Source organism: Xiphophorus maculatus, chromosome 18 (genome assembly GCF_002775205.1).
Source record: "Xiphophorus maculatus strain JP 163 A chromosome 18, X_maculatus-5.0-male, whole genome shotgun sequence".
Taxonomy (NCBI): Eukaryota; Metazoa; Chordata; class Actinopteri; order Cyprinodontiformes; family Poeciliidae; genus Xiphophorus; species Xiphophorus maculatus.
The window spans coordinates 18,997,058-19,019,052 of record NC_036460.1 but is presented as its reverse complement, the minus strand read 5'-3'; the positions used below and the strand labels follow the sequence as shown (position 1 = coordinate 19,019,052).

Genomic DNA, 21,995 nt, shown 5'->3' with positions numbered 1-21,995 from the left:
TGAAACTTGGTTCAGAGAGAGAAAGAAATCGTCTCTTCTGACCCAAGTAAGGCCCTCTTCCCAGTTCTATCTCTTCTTTTTAGAAATCATTCCTGTTGCAAAAACCCTTTTTTGGTAGAGATAAAGAGAGACATGTAGAATTAGTTTGATATATCTTAAACATTCATTTCTAATTCAGAAAACCTTTTCTCTAAGTAATAGTTTATAGAGTTAATGTCTTATCTTGTTTGACTATTTATCTAAATTAGTAAGTAGGTCTAATGTGATTATTAGTGCTTATAAAATTCCCACTTCCACCAAAAGTTGAGACTGATTGAACTTTGATACATTAATATAGTTGCTGTCTGTTACAACAGCATAAGTTCAAATTCAAAAATATTTTATTAAATTCAAAGAGTTATTGTGGATAGTGATAGCTATTGGCAGGAAAGATCTCCTGCCACAATCCGTCTTACAGTGAATTTGAGGAAGCCTCTGACCGCCGTCTCCCCAACACAGTCTCATGAAGAGGATGGTCAGAGTTGTCCATCGTTTTCTTGACTTTACGTAGAACCCTTCTTTGTACCATCATCTCCAGAGGTTTCTCTGTCGTCCCCAGAACAGAGCCGGCCTTATTTGTGCACAAGAATGAACATTTGGAGGTCAAAACAAGTTTGAGGATGAAACATTAGTCATGTTGGAATTGAAACGTGTATGGACAGAGAAGTGTAGTTTTGAAAGAAGTCTGTCTTTCTGATCCTTCAACACCACAACCTCAGTCATGTTAGGCCCAACCCATAGTTTGAGCTGTTTCACAAAATCATTAATGGCAGAAAAAAAAAGTAAAATAATAACCTGTTAATGCCGTGCAAGATAAGAGCAAATAAACATGATCTTGTCCCTCCCAAAACTGAACAGCATCTTTTTACACCTTCAAATCCTTCATAAACTTTTCACTCTTCCTGCCAAGGTTTTCTTTGAAAGAGGCTTTTCCAATAAAGAAATTACCAACTTGACCAAACTTTGATTTCATTAAAAAAAAAAAACATTTAAAAAAGGTGTACTGAGCACCATTTGAGCTAGATCTTCAAGCTCACGGTAAACATTATACTGTTTGCTCAAAGCAAAAGCAGCTAAATGCCTGCCCTTAGAAGACTGCCTCCAAAGGATTCTGGCTTTTCCAGATTGTCCACTGGAGTCACATCTGTGTAAAACTCAGATAACCTGACAAAATTAATTTTGTTTATGTGTAAAGTTTGCAGAGCTCTTAAAAGTCAACCGAAGCAGGATGTTTAAACCTTTTGACAGAATGTTCAAAGGATAATCTAAAACTCTCCACTTGGAACATAATGAGATGGGGTTCATCCTCGAGGTTTTACTTCATGCCAACTAGTTTAAACTTGTTACTGCATGTTCACCACCTGCTAGTTGCACACAAACTACAAGTTCACAAAGAAGAGTATGATAGAAGGGGAAAGAATGGAAGAAAGGACAGACACCTGGAAGATGGAAAGAAGGAAACAAGAAAAAAATGGCAAAGGAAGGAGGTGAGGAATGAAGAAAGACAAGGGTAGAAGCAACAAAAGAATAGAACAAACATAAGGAAGAAAGAGAGGAAAGAAGTTATGGATAGAGAGGGAAGGTAGAAAAAAAAATCTTCAAACATAATAGGAAATAAAGTTTGTAAATACAAAAACCTCTCTCCAATTTCCTTTTTCCATTCTCACCCAAACCTTAAAAATACCTAAACTTTTCCAGACTACTTGTGAAACCTCAACATTTTTTGCCTTCTTGTTTTACACATACCGCTAGACTAACAGCCTCCTTTAACATTGTGTTTTGTGCACAAAAATATGGGATTAGTGTGCAACATTGTGCAAATCTGTCAGAGAAATGGCTGATATTGCTTAAGTTGATCGGATGTCTGCAGTTACAGGAGAAGTGAAAGTGAAGTGTTCCTCTCCACTTGGTTTCCTTTCACCAGAAGGGGAATAACAGATCCATGTTCAATATGTGTAATACGACAGTAGAAAATGAACGGAACATTTCCTTCTGCAATTTCAGATTTTATCTCAAATTTACATTTAGAGCTGACAAACATGTGATAACAGCTTTTGAAAAAAATCTCAAGAGACAGTCTTCCTTTTATAGGAAAATTTTAATAGTTATTCAATGTTCTACATTTTACAGTAAATATACAATTACAAACTTGGCTTAGTTATAGTACTAAGATCACTAACTGATCTTAAAAAAAAAAAACCCTCAACAACAACAAAAATACATTTAAAAAAAAAAATAAACAGATTTACACTTCATATCACAAGCCTGACGCTGGTCCTTCACTCCGGACCAAATAGCTAACATACAATTCACTTCTCTCAACGCTGAACAGACGTTGGGCTTCAGTTTCAAACACAAACCTTACGGTAACAGAGATACCATAGCATGTGCAAACTGGGTACCAAACTAAAAACTTCCAAAGATGGGGTTGTTCCTATTACTCGATCCAAGCGCAATACGAGGACACGTGTTTGTTCTTTTTTCCATTTTTTTTTCTTTTGGAAGACAAGGAATTTTCCACTTTTTGCATCACATTTAGTGTCAAATCAAAACCAAGAGAGACCTCTGACAAACTGAGAAATAAAAAGCTGCAGCAAGAACATCAAGGACAATTAAAAGCCTACTATTCGTTTTGATAGTAGTGTTGTAATTCATACCCATGAAAAACTAAGACTCAAACTGCAAGGCAGAAAAAAAAGAAGGGAGAGAAGAGGTGAAGGGAAATGGATGCAGGAGGCAATATATGGTTCTGGTCGTGTTTTCACTGTCAAAGTGGAAAAAGGTTAGACAGGTTGTTTTTTTTCACCTTTTAAAGGTCTGGAAATGTTACAGCGGACAGGATGATTTACGGAAAGAGGAAGAGATGATCAAAGACTCGCGTTTAAGACAACTTTGCACACGTTCCCCCTCACAGAACACACCAAAAATGCCCAACCTCCGACTTTTCACTTCAGTGCAAATTGAAAAATAACGAGACGAGGAATGGAGCGAACTAAATAGGCAGGCACACGCTTGCTTTCCCTGTAAAACAGGAATACTTGGGAGAAAAGTTGTCCTGTTTCTTAGCTCTGTAGATCTGCCTCTGTAACGTTGGCACCGTGCATCTCCTGGTAATTGGATGTTCTCATCAAAAACCAATAAAGATGAAAACTAAAAGCACAGTCATTAGATTTTCCTTAAGTATTAGATAGAAAAATAGGTTTTCTTTTTGTGGTTAAAAAAAATGAGTAGAAATAATTTTTTTATTATTAATATTTAGGATAAAATTGCTGTACTGGCAAAAAGGAAATGAAAATATTTCTGAATATTCCTAGACAGAAACTATATTCTCAGACTAAACAACAAATGCATACAATTTTGATGAGTTTGAGTGAGGAAAGTTAAACTGATAAAAAAACAAATCAAGTCAGAATTTTAAATGGGATGGTAGATCAGAAAAAAAAAGGTTGGCCCCTCTGAGGTTGGCCAAATTGTAGTTTTTCTTTGCTACTGATGTTACAATGTCTTAATATAAACTTAAATATGAAAACAAAATAATTTCTGCTCATCTGTTTGACCACAAGACAAAATTAAAAATAGACTGCAAATTCATATTAAAAGAAAAGAGAAAAACACTTTCTAGTTTCTGAAGAGAAAAATGAAATTACCACAACATGCACAGACCAGGTTGGTCCACAGCTCAGAAAACTCTTATAAGTGCAGCAAATAAGAGGCATCACCTTGAGTCCTGTTTTGTTACTTTAAAAGACTATTTGGATCATAATGTGCCAGTGCTCAAGGTACGATACCCAATTCTTCTATGCATGTTGGCTCAAAGCCTTCAACCACTACGAAGCCACTTTATGACTTTGTCACTAGTGACATCTAGTGTTAAACAGGGTCAGCTGACACAAAAATGGCAGCAATCATGATGTAATTCAATAAGACTGCAGTTTAGGTGAGGGTGTTGAGTGTAGCAAAGGTCAAACTGAGGAAAAACAAAACAAGAGAAAAAAGTTCAATCGAGGTAAGAGTGGAAAAAGACTGGGGACAGACATCATTTTGCATCCCCGAGGTTGGAGAAATGAAGAGTCCGAAGGGAGATGCAAAATGGCACGGAGTAAAAACAAGTTAGACACGTAGGGTACAGTAAGCCTAAAAAGTCAGACAAGTAATAAGAGTCAACAACGCGACAGAAAAAAAGGACAGCAATAGGAAAACACAGATTCCACGGGAAGCAAGACGTAACAAGGACTCAGAGCTCACCAGTTATTAGGGAGAAGAAACTTAGTTACTGAATAACAATTGGTGAAATATGGCACAGGAAAATTAAATTTAAACAAAAAAAAAAAAAGAGAATGGAGGCTGAGGGTTTTTTCAGACATCATTCAATACATCCTTGCAGCTATGGAGCTAAAACAGACAGACAATTGGACACATTTATCCTCCACTTCAGCTCTGTCACTCATCCTCTACTTCCCTCAGCGTGTCTGGGAATTCAGGCAGCAGGTATTAAAAAAAATAAAATAAAAAAAGCCTGTGGGAATCTGGTGCCAGACTCCACAACTTCCAATAATCTACAGACACCGTGGTAACTTCTCCCCTCAAAGTGAAAGATATGTAGAGGACAGGGATGCAGTAAAAAAAACCAACAAAAAAAACCCTTAAATAAAAAGCACAAACAGTAGCTGCCACATTAACGCAACCATGCTTAGCTAGAAATACATTACTGTACCACTCGCTCTTTAAATATACTGCATGTTGTTTTTTTTAAACCTAGAAAACCAATGCTATAGTGAAAGACACCTGAATATTATGCAAACCCATTACGTTCAACTGACCTAAGGGAGAGAAGGAGAAGAAACAAAGCAAACAAGAGGATTTTAATTCAGAAATACTGACAAAAGTAGTGGTTGGTTAAATAATCCTAATGTAGAGTAACATTGCTGCTGTCGCAAGAAAATCCTGCTTTTTTTATATTATCCAGTCTCACAATCAATTTTAAATATACAGGATCTGGTCATGGTCGAAATATATCCAATATTATCCACCAGATATTCAGTGAAATTTTTATTTTCCTCCGACAGCGGCATTATGCAATATCGTCTTAAGAATTAACCTACTAGTGTACAAACATCTTGACTAATAATAATTCAAACACTCCACCTTATTGTTTTAATTATGATATAAATTGCTTTTTCCTCCTTTTTGCACTACAAAGCCTAAGTACCTGTTACTTAGCATTAAATTATAGTATAGTCAAGTTTTTTATTCCTTTATCTTATGTTGTGCAATAATTCCTTGCATGGTTAGTCAATACCCCAAAGTTCTGATATGTTCTTGACTTCTTTGCAGTATTACTTATTGAACGTTGGCAGCGCGAGCAGCCTCGACTCCCTATTTGGATATCACGATTTCTTTTTAAACAAACTCAAAAAGGCTGTCAAAATAATTACTTTGTCAACATATGGAGTGCGCACGCCCTTAATTTATTGCAATAATCAAACCACTACATCCACACACCAGCAGTAAATGCTTCTTGTAATACCGACCTGCACTGTACAGATCTCAAGAGTTAGGATGCGAGTAGGCATGGGCCGGCACAAGATCCTGATTGTATGATAACCTCGAGTTAAAAGGAAAAAGAAAAAAAGCTTCTGAATTTTAACAAAAACTTGAAATGAAAACATGGCGTCATTGCTTTCATTTAAAATATGTCGCAAGTTATTCCTTCTGCTATTAAAATTACATATTGATTACTAGATTTATAAACTTTAATGCTCACAAACTAAGTTGAGAACAGCAATATTTGAGGAAATGCTTTCAAGTGCTAGCAACAGGAAATATTCAAAATAGGGCTACACAAAATAGTGAATTGCAATATTTGGTATGCGGCGATGTTTCAAAACTGTTGCCAATGCTATGTGAGAAGCTGGATACATTTTTGCCGCCTTTTATGCCCACACCTGATACAAATCTCATAAAGATATGTAAAAAAAAACAAAGTTGTAATGACAAAGAAACAAAAATGTGATTTAGTCATTATCATCCTAATGCTTAACATTAATATTGCAATTTAATCTTTTCACTAAATTGTACAGCCCTGTTCTACAAATATCCCTGGCCAACTGGCCAACTTTGTCATTTTGTAATCAAGACAGCCTATGAGATTTAGCAGGTTCCTTTCAGCCAGCTGGCCAGCAGTGCACATCCACAGCTCCATGGGGCTCCATGCAATCAGAGAAAAACCCTGGGCACTGCCACTTTCTCTTGCATCTCAGTAAAAAACTTTACACCTTACGAACGGTACGACAGGAAACTTTGGCGGTTTCAAACACCGGTTACACCTGGATGCAAGGAACCGGCCTATGCCTAGATGCTAGTGGGATTTATTTTCCTCAGAGTAAATCCTAAAAAATGCCACTGGCCTTATCCAAGTATTAAAACCCCACAATCAGTCTTTAACCTTCTGCACAAATTTTCCCCAGACGAGGACAAACAAGGAAGAAACAATCACAACAGTCAGTGTGTCACGTTTCCCGTTAGACCTACAAAAGTTTCCCCATCATTCAGCAGCAGTGGATGACGCTGAAGTGCGTTCACTTTATTGGGCCTTCATTAAATTTGTCTCAGCTGTTGTGTGTTTGTTCATTAGTCCTCGCCTGGGAAGTGGAAGGAGAGAGCACGATCACAGCCAGAAGAGAAGACAGAAAATCGATGTAGAGTACAAAAATAGCCGCAATGTGCCGTCCGCCTTTAAAGGAGAAACGTCACACACTTAAATGTCTTGTACTTTGAAATTGTTCGCCTGCCTTTCAATGTGTTTCCCCCCCCTCCCCCCGCCGCCTCCACAATCTCTTTAAACTCATTTTGTGCTGGCAGTTTCTGCCAGATAGCTATGTTTCTTTTTGTGTGTTTTACAACTGGAGGTACTGTCCAGTAAGTGCCACTAAGTGTGAGTGTGTTTAAGTGTAATCCCCAAAACCCCTACATTTGTTTAAATGCAAAAACCCGCAGACAAAAGAGTCACTGTTATGACCCAAACTAGCTAGGTTAAGATTCCAATAGTGTCCCAACATGCCAGCCTGCATAGAGTGTAGCATGACGTCGGAGAATCTTTTCGTTAATGTGTACTAGGTACAGCGTTAATGTGAAAAAACGACGGGTCGTGATCTGTAAGTGCTCACAGCACCGGCTAATGTGGCAAAAGGGATGACGGACACACAGCTACTACGCATTGGAAGACAAGTGAGATCGGACTGAGAATCAAACATAATCAGGCAAAAAATAGGGATGAAGAGGAAGGCAGGAAAAAATAAAAGGTGAAGCAATTGAGGTTGGTAGTATAAAGGACATTTAGAAATATTATTACCCCCCTTAAAAGCAGGAAAAAAATGATCTGATGATGTTAAAACCCTGTGCTGATATCTAGTTATTAGAAAATTTGGCAGCATTAGTCAATAGTCTTTGATGATGATGATGATGTCCAATATTTTCCAGCAAACTGAGCAGCAGCGGCAGCAGCAGGCGGGGAGCACACACACCAGCACAACACAAAAACAGGAGCGACCGACCGACACCTGCGATTGGTCGAGAGTCCTTTCTGGAGTTCAAAGGAAAGACGCGGCAAAAAAAAAAGAGGAATTCAAACTAAACAATCGAGAGGAAATAAAATAAGACCGTAATGACTGGTTGGCAAACAAACAGAAGAGAGAATAATAAAAACAAAAGCAGCCTTTGTATAAACATTAGAGAATGTCGCATAATAATAATAATAGTAAAGTGGCTGTTGCACTTTAGTTTTGTTCTTGCAGACAGGTGCCGAGTTCTCGTGGTTACCGCTGGGAGCTCGTGTAACATTTGAGCAGTTGCATACGATGGTGGACTCCAGATCTGGTGGGGTGAGCAGAGAAGAAGAGCATGGGTTGACGTGAGGCTGCAGAGTTTGTTTGTTGGTGGGGGAGGAGGACAGGACTAAATGGCAGGAGAAGAGGAGGCGGAGGGATTTTCTCTGTGGATACTCACATGATGGGTGGGCTCTACCAGTGAGGCGGTACGTAGCTGTAACCGGGGGTCCCTTGGGGCCTGTAGGTTGGCACAGTAACTGGGTGTGCTCCGATTGGTGGGTGCTGGGGTGTTGTCAGCAGAGTCCCTGCACACATTTAACACCAGCATTAATGTGAAAGAAGCTCCTCTCTCATACACGGCTTTAGAAAAGTACTGAAACCCTGCTAACTTTTATGTCACGTTACAACCACAACTTCAGTATATTTTATTGAAAACCACAAATGCTCTCGAAAGCAGGGCTAGGTTAGAAACTATAAAAAGCACAAAAAAGCCTGCATCTAAGGCGACAGGCCAGGTATGGAGAGCACAACTCAGAGAAGCAGCCAATACGCCCACGCTCACTCTGGAGGAGCTGCAGAGAGACACAGCTCAGCTGGGAGAATCCGTTAACAACAACTACTGGTTGTGCCTTCCGCAAATTTGGTATTAATGTACGAGAACCGTCGTTGGAAAAAAAAAAAAAGCCATAGCATGTCTTGTTAAAGTTCGCACACACTGAAACACACATTCTAACCTGCAGCCACGACAGCTCACAATGTGAAGTCTGAATACAAACATAAGCATATGCTCGCTTTCTGGTGAATAATTTCTGTTTTACTTAGTATTTTCCTGAATTCAAATGTTTTGTAATAAATGACCACTCTGACCAGGTCCAGATAAAAAACGGAATGCATTTCTGAAATGGAAACTTTTAAATACTTTTCAGCAGCCCACATCATACTCCCAGTTATATTTTTTCTAATAGAAAACTAAATCTTTAATCTTTAGATTTTATTGGGATAGAATTAGAAACATGCACTACCTTGAGTTGTTTCATCACATAAAAACTCAATAGAAAACTTTAAAGTTTGTGGTTGCAAAGTGACAAAAATGTGGAAGAAACATAAGGGAGATTAATGGTTTTACAAGGAATAGTAGTTGACAGTTGCAGGGTCTCACTTTGTACACATTCCGGAGAGAGTATTGGTTCTACCTGCGCTCATGGCCATGGTTGTCCCGGCTACCATCCCCATGGTAGGCATGCCGTTGTTACGAGGGGCAGGAACAGGGACTGGGGCAGGGTAGAGGGCTGTGGAGGGGATGCTGTTGGGCTGCACCACAGTGGTGTGATGGATCACATGTGGCTGGGCAGCATACACTGGCTGGGTGTAGTATGCTCCCTGTCAAAGAAAACAAGTAAAAAGAGCTCTTAGTGATGCTAGCGATGGGGGCATGCCACATGTACAGCGTGGAAGAATTATAACAGTATTAAAGTGCTTCATCACAGTTCTGAAGGCAACGTTTGAAACTAAACGTTAAATAAATATTCATGTAATGTGAAGGCTAGAGCATGACGAAAGTGATATGAACAGAGATAAACGGCTGAATAAATCCAATCGCATTTAAAGAACGCATTCTGCAAATCCCTAAAACAAGAAAAGCGAATCAGGAGAGGCTTTAAATCTCCTCTAACAATTTGTTTTAACATCAAGATTTGCAAAAAGTCTCATTTCCAAGCTATTGCACAGATTGCACGCCATTTGGTCGCAAGTTTGCCAAAAATGCTTCAACAAATAGTTTTTTAATAGCCAGAGAAACGATGTTGCCAGCAAGGAAAAACAAACGTTAAATGGTGGAGACAGCCAAACAGGTGGGCCAGCAAACACAGAGACATTTCCAATGCAATGTCATCCGTGATGTCCTTACCTGTGCGTAAATGTTCTGCTGAGGGTAGGCACTGCGGATGGGGTACATAGCTGTGGGGTATGGGGTGGGAGTGGGGGTGTAGGGAGGCGGTGCTCCATTTGACTGAGTGGGGGGCACTTTGTATGGGGTTCCCGCTGGGGTGTATCCTGCAAATATCCAGAAGACAGCTTAAATTAATCAAACAAATGCTAAGTAGTTCAAAATTTTATGTATAAATAGACTTTTGATTATTAAAATAAGTTAGGAGAATTCTACAAAAACTAAAATGAAAATACAAAACTCAAGCAACTAAAAGCAATTTATACAAGTGTATCAAATTCTGTTTTCATTTCCATCTTTTCTAGGGGAAAACCTGGAAATGTGAAACATCGTGAGATCTTTGAGAGGATCTTGTAAACAAAGTTAACACGTGTGGCGCCTAAAAGTTATTTCGAGTTTTGAGCTAAATATTTCTGCTTCTATTTTTTCCTTCTCAGTGGAGTCGGAAGCATTTTTCCAGATAAAAACAGCAGCCAACTGCTTCTTCAATCTAAGCTGATAAGAGCAATAAAACCTAAAGCAGTAACTGCTGATAAGATGCTGAAACCCTCAGAGGGAGCTAAAAATGGAAGTGCAGAGTCAGATAATTATACCAGGCTTTTCACTATGAGCCGAGCGTGAATAAAAAATAGCTCCTGAAATGAGCCATTGTTGCCGCTCAGACGCTGCTATAAATCCATTACGTCAAAATAACTTCAGAAAAAGAATTGTCAAAAGTAAAAAAAAAAAGTCAAATATTAAACAGATTTTCCCCAAGAAACTTTGAAAGAGATGTGTCTCACGACCATGAATGATATCAGTTTTGCCACATTAATATTTGCATTTCCTGTAAAGACCACCAGATGGGGACTGTTTGTATTTAAAGAAGAGTACAGCCTCACAATCAGCAGAGAAAAACCCATCTATCCTGAAAAAAAATAAATCAGATTTAGCAAGCTTTAACTGGAGCTTTGAATCAAAGCCTTCTTTTAGTATGCAGAGAAAAGAAAAAGGAAGCTGTGTACGCAGTGACTATGGGCTAAATTTAAGACATCACTTTGATTGTAGGGAAACATGGTGGGCATTAAATAATTTAACAGAGAATCCTCACTTCACAAAGATTACATCACTCTTTGAAAGATGGTTTTAGTCTCATTGGGCTGTGTTCTTATGTAGACTGCTCTGAGGGGGTGCAGTACCTCTGAGCAGCCACAGGATGGAGCCTGAAGGTCAAACATGCTACTAGCTAGCTGCTGCATAGCTTTTGAGAAGCCCTTCTCTTACACAAGGACAAGGGAACAAAGAGATGCTGGAGCTGTTCTCGCTACCGGTGATTGTATGCTGGAGAGTGTGTGTGTGTGTGTGTGTGTGTCTGTGTGGGGGGATGTCGGGGTGTGTGTGCATGCTTTCACGGTCAATCTCTGATATGATGTCCACGCAGGGCATTAAGAGACCATGGTATGAGACAGACGCACAAAAGAAGCGCAGACAGAAAAAAAAACTGTCCGTCAATGGCCTTGATGAATAACGACCGAGACGTGTTTTTAATCAGACCACAACTGGTTTTATCTAGCGATTCATTCATGTTGAGGGGAAAAGAAAATGAACTATTTTAATCCCCTCATGAATCAAGCCCAGCAGAAAGGAGTCGGCAATCAGACAACACAGCCACAACAGAAAGGCTCAGGTTTCTGTGAGAACAAAAGCAGATCTGATGTTTTGCTCGACTTCCAAAAGATGAGCCTAAGCTCAGGCAGAGGAAGAGAGGAGGCAGCTTCAGAAGGAGCAAAGGAGGAGTCTATAAAACCTGCTCCTTCCTTTGTTACAAACCAAATCCAAGAGGACAGGAAAACACCGAAACACTGAAGGGAAAACACTGATTTCGTCTTGCTAATAGAATTCAGTTTTGGCAAATTTATCAAGTCATTGAGGGACATTCATTACTTATATGATATGAATATAAATCACTGACCCTTTGCTCTGTTCTCTCTCTCTCTCTCCGTCACCCCCTAATGCTCACATAATTGGGTCTGCTCAGTAATGGAAAAAAATAATAACAACCAGACTTCTTGTCATTAAAATCCTTACTTTTTATGATTACTAATAGAGTCTGGAAATGAACAGCATATTGTATTTAAATGATTATTTTCTAACATCTATGTTTTAACAATGAAGCCATTTGGGTTTTTTGTTTTTAGAAACCCAGGAGTCAAATTGCATTGTATATAAATACCATTTGAACAGGGTAATGTCAATAAAAAGTTAATTGATTTCAGGAACATTATTCATTTCACACACAGAGGGATTTATTTAAAGCTCTTATTTATGTTAATTTTGGTTATTAAGACTTACAGTAAATAACCCACATATCAGTTTCTTAAAATACATGAATATTGCAATGAGACAAAAAATTTTTAACAAAGAAATGCTATACCATGGCTTATATCGCTGGCATTTCAGTCACCTCCCAGCTTCATTTCCTCTGAAGTTTATATTTTCTGTTACGTTGCAAATACACCAACATTAAATTTTTTTCCATCGTTCGCATTTAAATACATTGATGTAATGAGCCAACCTTACTTGAAAGGTAAAATTAAAAGAAAGGTCAGACATCTGCTTCAAGGTCTAACTGGATATGGGGATTGAAAGAGTAATGCTGTAATCAAAGCCTTGGAGAGATTTTAAACGGTAAAGTGAAAATATTTCGGTGTTTATGATCTGAGACTCAGATTGAAACAATTACAACTGCCCAGAGTTGTTGATCATTTATCCACCTGAAGGTTTAATGGAGCAGGCCCGCAGCTGCTTAATGTGAGGGTGTGCTTATTCTTCCAACGTTACTCATCTCTTTTAATAATTAAAGATCTGTAGATTATTCCGAACCTCTGAGTTAGGAGGTTCCCTGTTCTTAAAGGGGCAATGAAATGTGTTTTCCAGGCACATGTCATTTTAAAGCATAATCATTTGTAATAAAAATCTTATGTATATCAAATATGACTAAAAAGAAATTGTACTTCCTGATTTGACGCCTTGAAATTGGGCCTCATGCCTCTTTAAAAACTTGTGTTCTTTCTGAAACTCCGCCTTCAGGAAGTCATCATAATAGTGCTCATCTATTAACCCTTTAATAACTCTTTTTTTACCAGCATTGCACTGAGAAGTAGCTCCTATAATGATGCACAGTTCTGCCAGGTGTTTTCCAATTGCTGCTGGCTACTCTGGAGGAGCTGAGCAGTGGAGAAGCAGGCCATGGAGTCTATAATATAAACAGTGTTTGATAAGGTAACTGACTGATTAAGAATCGTCTTAATCATGACGTGCAAGTTTATTCTGTTTTACCTGCATTTTACTTTTTCTCATTCCTCTAGTCAATGTAAAATACAGCTAAGAACGTGTTAAATGTCAGTTTTCTCAAAAGCTAAATGCTAACCCAAGGTAATTACTGAGGCTTAAGGCAACTTCAGAGCGACCGCATTCCTATAATAGCTGCCCTGTTTAAAAACAGTTAATATTGTTATAAATGGACTTAAGAGAGAGAGTTTAAAATAACTTCTTTATGTCAGTTTATGTTGCCACCTTGGTATCCCAAAATACCAAATTAGATTCATCGCAATCAGTCACTGTGGTGACGATCAATAAACTAAGAATCAATAGTTCAAAAGTTTAATAATTCAGGAAATTATTAAACATTAATTTCTCAAAATAATGTTTTCTCTTCACTATAGTTGTGCATTGTAACATGGTTGATTGAACACAAGTCCAAATGATGTTATCAACTTAGTCTTAAACTAATTTGAATTAGTTTAGAGTTAATTTGGCCTCATTTTCAAAAAAATCTCCAATACAAACCTAGGTCTTCAAGCATGGATATTCATAATGAACTGTGGTATTTCTATACAATTCTGAGTCACTTCATGTTTCATTCTTACATGCTTTTGGTGATGCTGTATGAAGAACCCACAGTATATTATTGCGCAAACTAATCTGAATTTGTTGAGAATTATTTTGTCCTCATTTCCAAATTCGAGGTTCTTAAAGAGAAGAGGCGCCAGATGTGGCTATGATGCAAAGTGAAACTTCTAAATTATTTTCAGATATACAGCATTTTCATCACAACTGAAGGTAACAGTTGACAGCGTGATTTTACAGCACAATAATAACAACCCTTTAATTCTAATGTTAAGTTATTTTTGCTGGTAATCTTGTATATTAGAGATAAGTTATTTTTTTTGTTTCCCCCATGAATTTATAGTGTACTCCTGTTCAAAAATAACTCCAATAAATTGTCAGTACTGTGCTTATCTCTCCATCTATTATTTCAATACCTAAACCTCATCAAGCAGGACTGCATAGACAATAACAGTCTAAACTATTTGGCTGTTATTTTTTTTCTGATGCTCAGGTGGTGCCTCCACTTGGCAATTTTGATCTAAATTACTGGTTTTGTTAATAATTACCCTCAACTATTGTTTAGTGATTCACAGCCAAGTCAGACCCATTGTTGCACAACACCCACCATCTTTGCCCATTGGGTGGTAAGTTGTTCTCGGAAACATTTTGAATAAACCAGAAGCACAGTAAGATGCTGTGTAAAGACTGATTAAAGGCACTGAAGGAAACCTGCAGGTTTGCTTGTTATTTCAGTCTAGCATCAACAGGTGCAAACGGCAAACAAGTCTAAATTTACTTTATTAACTAAAGTAATTTGTTGAATACGACTGATGATTTCTCAGTTTGAAGTAAAGCTGTCAGGAAAATGTGCAGTTGCAATACTATTGTTAAGTATTGCCATGACAAATGTAATCAGATATATTGTGCAGCTAGCTTTAAATATAGCCATCAAAATCTTCTAAATGCTTATGAGAATAACTACATAATGTTTCATTCCAGTAAGTGAAAGTATCCTTTTTACGATCCTTGTGATTTAAATTTAAAACTTGTATGAAGTTTACAAAACATACTTTGAGTGATACAGTTATTGTCAAATTACATTTTCCTTAAAGCAAATACAACAGTCAGCTTAAGTGGACCTTTTGACACTGGCATGCAAGCCTTCTTGCAGCATTAATTAAGTTTCGTAATAATTACTTATGACATTTGGACAAAATGTTAGAATCTGTGTTACAAACTTTCCCATTTTTCTCTACTTTCAACTAGTTAGAAACTAGTAGATAATGAACAAGTATGTTATTCTTAATTTCTCTAAACATGTAATGAATCTGTTCCAGCTGAACTAGGGATTATAATAAAAAAAATGTTAACAAAAGAGGCAACAAATTGACAAAAAAAACATTTGAATGCAACAAGCTTCCCAAACAGCCTGTTCTGGTTTTATTCCTTTTTAAACCAGAGAAAAATAAATTTTCCCTCTATCCCCACCTCATCAAAACCCGTTTATTGGATTTTTTTTTTTTCTGCAGAAAACTCCTTTAACATGTCTTTAACAAAAGCAATGAAAGCTGACAGCTTTATTATCTCTTTGTAGAACAGTGAGAGTTCAAGCTCACCTGGTGGATACCCAGGACTGCCTGTTTGATAGAGATTCGGAGTGTAGGTGGGAGCTGTGGCTGGATACCCTCCTGGATAGGCTGAGAGAGGAAGAACACAGGTGGAAAAGAAAATGTTACAAAAATCCCACTAAATAAGCACAGGGAACACACAACACACATATGAACGAGTGTACAACAAAGTATTTAGCTTGAAGCAGGATGTGCACAGATGGCAGTCATTAAAAAAAAAAAAAAACTAAAACGTCTGCAACAATAACACAGTCGGCTGAATGTGTCTAACATTCACCGATTAGGCAGACAAGGCACACCTGCCAATATGCTGTGGGAGGAGATAAATTCAGAAGCATTAGCCGTGCATAAGGATGCACGTGAGGGGGGTAGACACACACTGCTGTGCGTCATAAATCACATGTCGGGCAAAGCAACAAAGATCCGACCTGATAAAGAGTTTTCTGGGATGTAACGTGAAGCTACGGAAAGATACCAAGAAGCAACGACAGGAAGCAAAACAAGCAAGCTTCAAAATACAGTATAATTCTAATTATATTATGCAGATTATTTGTGTTGCTTTAGAATCAACAGAATCTAAGATAGTTTTTAAAACATTTCTCTGATTAAAGGGGATTAAATAGTTAACTAAATCAGACTATTTTATTAGAACTAAAACTGACCTGGACTGCATGTAACTTGACTGGATTGTGTTGGAATGAACTGGACTGGTCTGGGGTCTTATAGGAGCTCATTTATGTAAAATTTGACTCTATGGGTCTCACATATCTAGTGGATCAATTTGTCTTGTACACAATGCATTGGGATGTCTTTTAAACAGGTTTCCTAGAAATTTGTACAAACCCACGAGGTGCAAAAGCTCGAAAATGTCTTAACTAAATTTTTACTGTATTTTTACTTTATGATTTAAACTTAAATTGAAAAAGGTGTAATAAATGTGTTGTAACATTTTAAAATGTATCCGGTTTTGATAGATATGATCATGAACAACCATTGATACTAATATTTAGCATTTGTTAACTGGTTGTTTGGTTGGTTGATTTATTGAAGGAAGCATTAATTTTATCAATCAATCAAACTTTATTTGTATAGCACATTTCAGCAGCAAGGCATTTCAAAGTGCCTTACATCATAAAAACACAAAGTCATGCAACAAAGAATCTAACAAAATTTGTTGTGTATGTTGAAATGTTTTGTAATTAGTATAATTACTAGCAAATTAATTCTCATCTACAGCCTTAGAGGATTGGACTGGAAAACCATTTGCTAGTTTTTGCCCCAATCTCAGAAATTTTCTACATTTTGAGGAATCACCACAGTTAATGCCAAATATATTCCTTGGGAGTTGTGACACTTTGTTGATTCCAACTCAGTTGTGACTTTTAGCCGGGCCGGAGAAGAGAATCAGTTTAGTAAAGAACTAAAGTTGAGCTCATGAGGATCAACAACCAATCAAAATGTTGAGTGCCATGTTTAAAACTCACAGAGTTTCTATCAGTTCAAATCTGTCCAATTAAAAAGACAAAACTACTAGACTATGACATTAACAAAATGCAGCAGAATAACATGAGCTCAATTTGGATATTATTCGCCACATACTACTATATAGGTAAATTTCTCTACAGCAAAAAGCTGCACCGACAAGTGCCGTTTCCAAATCCATTTAGTAAAACATTCTATATTTTATCATCACCAGGTGCTTTAAATAATTCCAGTATGGCTGGACATTACAGGTAAGAGTTTCAGCTTTCAATCAGACCGTTTAATACAACATTAGTAAGCTAAGGTGGAGATATTAAGGTTCTTGTAGGGAAACTGAAACAAGTATTGTGATTTGTGTAGTCACAGTGTGCCTGTGGTTCTCTACAGAAACTCAATATATGCTCATTGTAGAGCCTTTTTCTGTAATGTCCAGTTTTGTTTTACAGAGCCAGTGAAGAACAAACTAGCAATCAGTGAAGCAACTTTGGTGAAAAAACCCTGAAGGAGCGAAGAGGAGAGGCAACCGATATCCCCTTAACTAATTTTATAAAGAGGTTAAGAAACATAGATAAAAAGTATCTGAAGAGGCTCCCACTCAAACTGGAAAAAGCTTAAAGGAAACCCTGTAACATGACTGATCACAGATTGAAATCATAAAGCAAAGGCAACACCTTAATTGTGCGTGAACTGTTAAATAAATAGTGGAAAAACTTCATTACATTAAAATAAAGTTTGCCAAAAAGAAGGGAAAAAAGCTTTGCATTGCAACCCACTTCAATCAACTTTTATTCTTTTCACAATAATTAAAACCAGATCCTTGGGATCGTAGAGGAAAACTCAATGAAACACCAGGCGGTTTTGATGACCTAGTTAAAAGCCAGAACTCCTCAATCTCACAGAATTTAACTCGTGGCGTCTTTAGAGGTTTGGTGAAGACCTAAGTAAATAGTTCAGAGGGATGGTTTAATATGTGCAGCGATGCCTACCAAGGCTTAGGAAATGGAAAACAGTCTGCTTTTGTATCTTGTTCTATTGTATTCAATTTTCTGCCTGAATGGTCTGAGTGAAGGCCTATGTGTACAAAGGGAATGAATATTTGAGTCAATAACACCAAGATTACGGGTTTAGAGAAACCTTGGAATGTGAAAATGTAATTCTGCTAGAAGACCAATGTAAAAAATAATGTGAATTATTTGTCCTTTATATTTTGGCAATTTCCCTTTTAAACAGGTAATAGAGGGACATAAAAGTCTTTCTAAAAGTACTGCTTAACATGCCGTTTGATTTCATTAATTATTAATGGAAAAATACTTGAAGTAGTGGTCATAAACGACAACTTCGTAATATTTATTTAATCAAGGATGGGCTGCTGGGGGAATCTGACCAGCCAACATATACTTATGGACAGTTTGTCCATCATCCAGCTCATCAACTCTAAGTAACGCACTAGCTCTGTGATCAGACTGCTGAGCACAGAGAAACAGAGTTCCTTTTATGTAAAAATATAGACTTGATACTCAACTTTTCAGACTTCTTTGTTCATTGTCTTCGTTTTAAATTCTAAAATACCAGCAATATTTTTACAGTACAAGGATTGCAATGAACAGTGGACATGCTTTAAATATGGAAGCTGGGGGGGGGCTGAAACAAAGCAAGGAAGAATGAATGAAAAGAGGACAAAGTAAAAAAAAAAACAATAAAGGAAGGAAAGAATGACGGGGAGAACACAGGAAGAAAACAGAAAAAGTAAGAAAATGCAGCACAAGAAAGGAAATGAAGAATGGAAGGGTTAAAGGGAAGAAGTAAAAACACCAAGAAGGAAAGAATCAAGAAAGAACAGTACAATGATTGCAAATAGCTAGCCTAATTAACCAGCTAATGGCTTGTTACAGCTTGTTGCAATAAACATTTAATTTGAAACGGTTTCAAAATTCAGTAAATAGTCTTGAAGTTTTCACCGTTTGTCTTAAGCTGCAGGAAATTGTAAAAAAAACCCACACCCGCTTATGTACTCATGAAAGTTTTTATTCACTATCAGCCATTTTATGTTCTCCTCCTGACAGTACTTGTGCTGCTTAAGCTCTACATGTGTGTCCACATATCACAATCAACATCAAAATGACCAAAATGGTTCACTATTAGTCAAGGTTATCCTACCTAAAGTATCTCATATTTTGGGTGGAAACAAAATATGAAATACAGTTACCAGTACCAGTATAGGTACAGTTAAAATACCTAAACTGATTACTTATTTGACAGTCTTGTAAACAGTTTGTGATTCTTTTTAAACATTTTATTCTGCTTTTGAAAACATAAATTATTAGTAGAATGACCAGTCTGGCTTTAACTAGTCGTTTTTGCAGCTTCCCTGTCTGACTTGATCTCACATGGCAAAACAAAAACCTTAATTCATATCATTTTACAGACGGAGAAAAGGGGCTATAAATCACAAACTACATATAGGGCTAATTTTAATTAACTGTGAGGGTTTATCAGGGAGAATCACGTACTGGCATTGATAACAGAAAGTGAGCCCACAACAAAAGGAGGAAATGAAATAATTTCAATCAGCATAACTTGAACAGATTAGCTGACTCTATAGTAACATCAGTTGGAGACCTAATGTTAAAAGTGACCCATGTACAGTAAATGGATGAATGAATCATGTGTAGATGACAGATTGATGGACAGCCAAACGGAAAAAAACAGAAACAGGTGGAAAGTAGTGTCTTTAGATAATAGGATACCTCTTTTCAAATAGAACATAAAATGTGTTTAAAGGTGCAGTATTATGTGTTTTCCAGCTACAATGCCATTTTATAGCACAATTAACTAATTATGTTAGTTGATTCAGTTGTTATAGAAATGCTGTATATATCAAATATGAGATATATATATATATATATATATATATATATATATATATATATATATATATATCTCAAATAGTGAGTTCATCAGATGGGCAGTGTTTGCTAATTCCTGCTGGCTAGTTTGAAGGAGCTGGGAGTGGGAGCCGTGGGGCAGGGTGCTCTGTGAGGCAGAGGCTCAGAAGCTGCAGCTCTCATTTGTGATGCGATGTAAAGCCCAAAAAAGTGAATTTTACATAATACTGCCCCTTTAATCTAATTCTATACTTGTCTCCATTATATTCCAGACTGCATAAGAAGCCAGCACATCAGTGGATGCCTGTCTCACCTGTGAAGGCCATGTTCTTGGGGTTTCCATAAGGAGTGCCAGGCTGAACAGGACTGTAGACTGGATTCATGGCTGAAGATAACCTGCTTTTACTAAGAAGAAAGACAGGAGGGGGGTGGAACAGAGGGAAGAGGGTTGAAATAGAAAAAGGAAAACAGAAACAACACATGTAATTCATGTCAGTTGATGAAAGACACACATACTGTTAACATTACATTCGTCTAAGGTATTCGGCATGAAGAGGAAAAAACAAATCTGAAAGTCATCAAGCCCTGTGACTCATCGCCCTTATGTAGGCTCAACGTAAGAATACACTCAGACTATTGAAATAACACGGAGCACAAGTACTGGCTGGAAAGCACAAGGAGGTGTGGATTCATTGAGAACTAGCGTCTTCTGTGCGGTCTTGAATGCGCCACACAGCCAGACTTTCACAACTGGAAGGGGGAAAAAATGGAGCAACCTATTAATGGATTCAGGTGCTAGAACCGGCTCAGGGTAAAGGTTTTGTTAATGCCGCATGCCCTGCAGAAAAAAAAGAAAAGAAAAGAAAGAACTCTGCCTCAGTTCTGTCCAACTTACCTGCCGAAGATGAATTTGGGCATTCTGAAAGTGTTTTAGTGATAATGTGAGTGTGTGTTCATGCGTGCCCCGTACCTCTTGTGCGTGTCTGGTTGATACATGAAACTGAATTTGTCTGTGGGATGCCCGCTCGCCATTCTTGCTGTATGCAAATGAGGGAGGAGTGGAAGTGGATATGCAAATCTGAAATTAAAACAGCGAGAGGTCATGATTACAATGAACACAGGAAAATATAGTGAAATTATAAAATAAAAAAAAACAGCAAAGAAAAACGGGGTAAAAAAAAAAAGCAAGCACCAGTGCAACGGTAAATGGTTAGTGAGAGCAGCAGAGCCGAGTGCCTTTCTGAGTGATAACAGCTGATAACAACTGATCCAAAACCGTCTCCTCAGTTGCTACTTGTAAAACCTATAAAATGTGTATCAAAGTGATAGCAACCCATGACTATGTATGAGTATACACACATGAAACGTGCTGTATTTAACAAGAAACACAAGCGGCGATACAAACACGGAACCAGCCCATGAAAAAGCACAACGAACCCAGTGAGCAGGCAGGTGACAGCAAGCACAACAACTAAACAAAACACAGCACACCAAGGCTGAAAGAAGACGCCGAGCGAGGACTGAAGGGTTCTAAATTAAAAAAAAGGAGGGGAATGTGTGTGCGTGTCTGTGTGTGAAATGTGTGTTTTATTCGAGATGATGTGTTCCCAGGACAGACGGGACGTGGCGTTTGAAGTGTGCTTGTAAAAAGTAGCTCTGTTATTTGCTGTGTATGAGAGGGTGCTGAGTATCCTGTGGCTAACACCACAAACCTCAGCAGTTCCTTATGAGAAGCAGGAGTACTCCGTCAATGGTTTCTCACTTTATAAAACCACATTTTTAAACTGAATTAAATGAAAATTAACGGATCCACCCTCAGGTCGAGTTTATTCGTAAAGGACATTTCAGCAACGAGACACATCAAAGTGCTTTACACCATAAAAACACGGTACAGTTGCTAATTATGAAATAAGCAATAAACATTGCATTTTGTCAAATCAAGCAAATACACATCCAATGTGTTGACCAATGGTCCACTTATAACTAAACAAAAGCAACTCTAAACAGGTGCATTTGTAGCTTTGGTTTAAATAAACTCAGCGTTTCAGCATCTTTACAGTTTTCTGGAAGTTTATTCCAGATTATTGGAGCATAAAAACTGAATGCTGCTTCTCCATGTTTGGTTCTGGGAATGCAGAGTAGACCAGAACCAGAAGGCTTCAGTGGTCTGGAAGGTTCAGAAAACAACAGGTCTTCAATGCGCTTTGGTGCCAAGTTATTCAGTAATTAGTAAAATAATAGAAGTATTTTAAAGTCTTTCCTGAGCTATTTCCTCAGCTTGTGCTTTAAAGTCCATTAATTATTGGGAGTTCCACAAACA

The 21,995-nt window shown here is 37.7% G+C and overlaps 1 protein-coding gene across 3 annotated transcripts in view; it reads right to left on the bottom strand.

Annotated features, from left to right (window-relative positions):
• Positions 1–2,830: 2,830 nt before the first annotated feature.
• Positions 2,831–21,995, bottom strand: part of fam168a (family with sequence similarity 168 member A) — a 34,713-nt gene continuing 15,548 nt past the window's right edge. Inside the window, exons 2-8 of one of the 3 annotated variants that reach the window (XM_023351325.1) lie at positions 20,646–20,753; positions 19,989–20,080; positions 15,297–15,377; positions 9,772–9,917; positions 9,059–9,245; positions 8,044–8,170; positions 2,831–7,911 (exon numbers count right to left, since the gene is read on the bottom strand). In XM_023351325.1, coding sequence (XP_023207093.1) covers positions 8,058–8,170; positions 9,059–9,245; positions 9,772–9,917; positions 15,297–15,377; positions 19,989–20,080; positions 20,646–20,707 — 681 coding nt within the window. In that variant the 5' untranslated portion in view covers positions 20,708–20,753 and the 3' untranslated portion in view covers positions 2,831–7,911; positions 8,044–8,057. The remainder of the gene's footprint in view (positions 7,912–8,043; positions 8,171–9,058; positions 9,246–9,771; positions 9,918–15,296; positions 15,378–19,988; positions 20,081–20,645; positions 20,754–21,995) is intronic. The other 2 variants (XM_023351326.1, XM_023351327.1) reach the window with 2 other exon arrangements.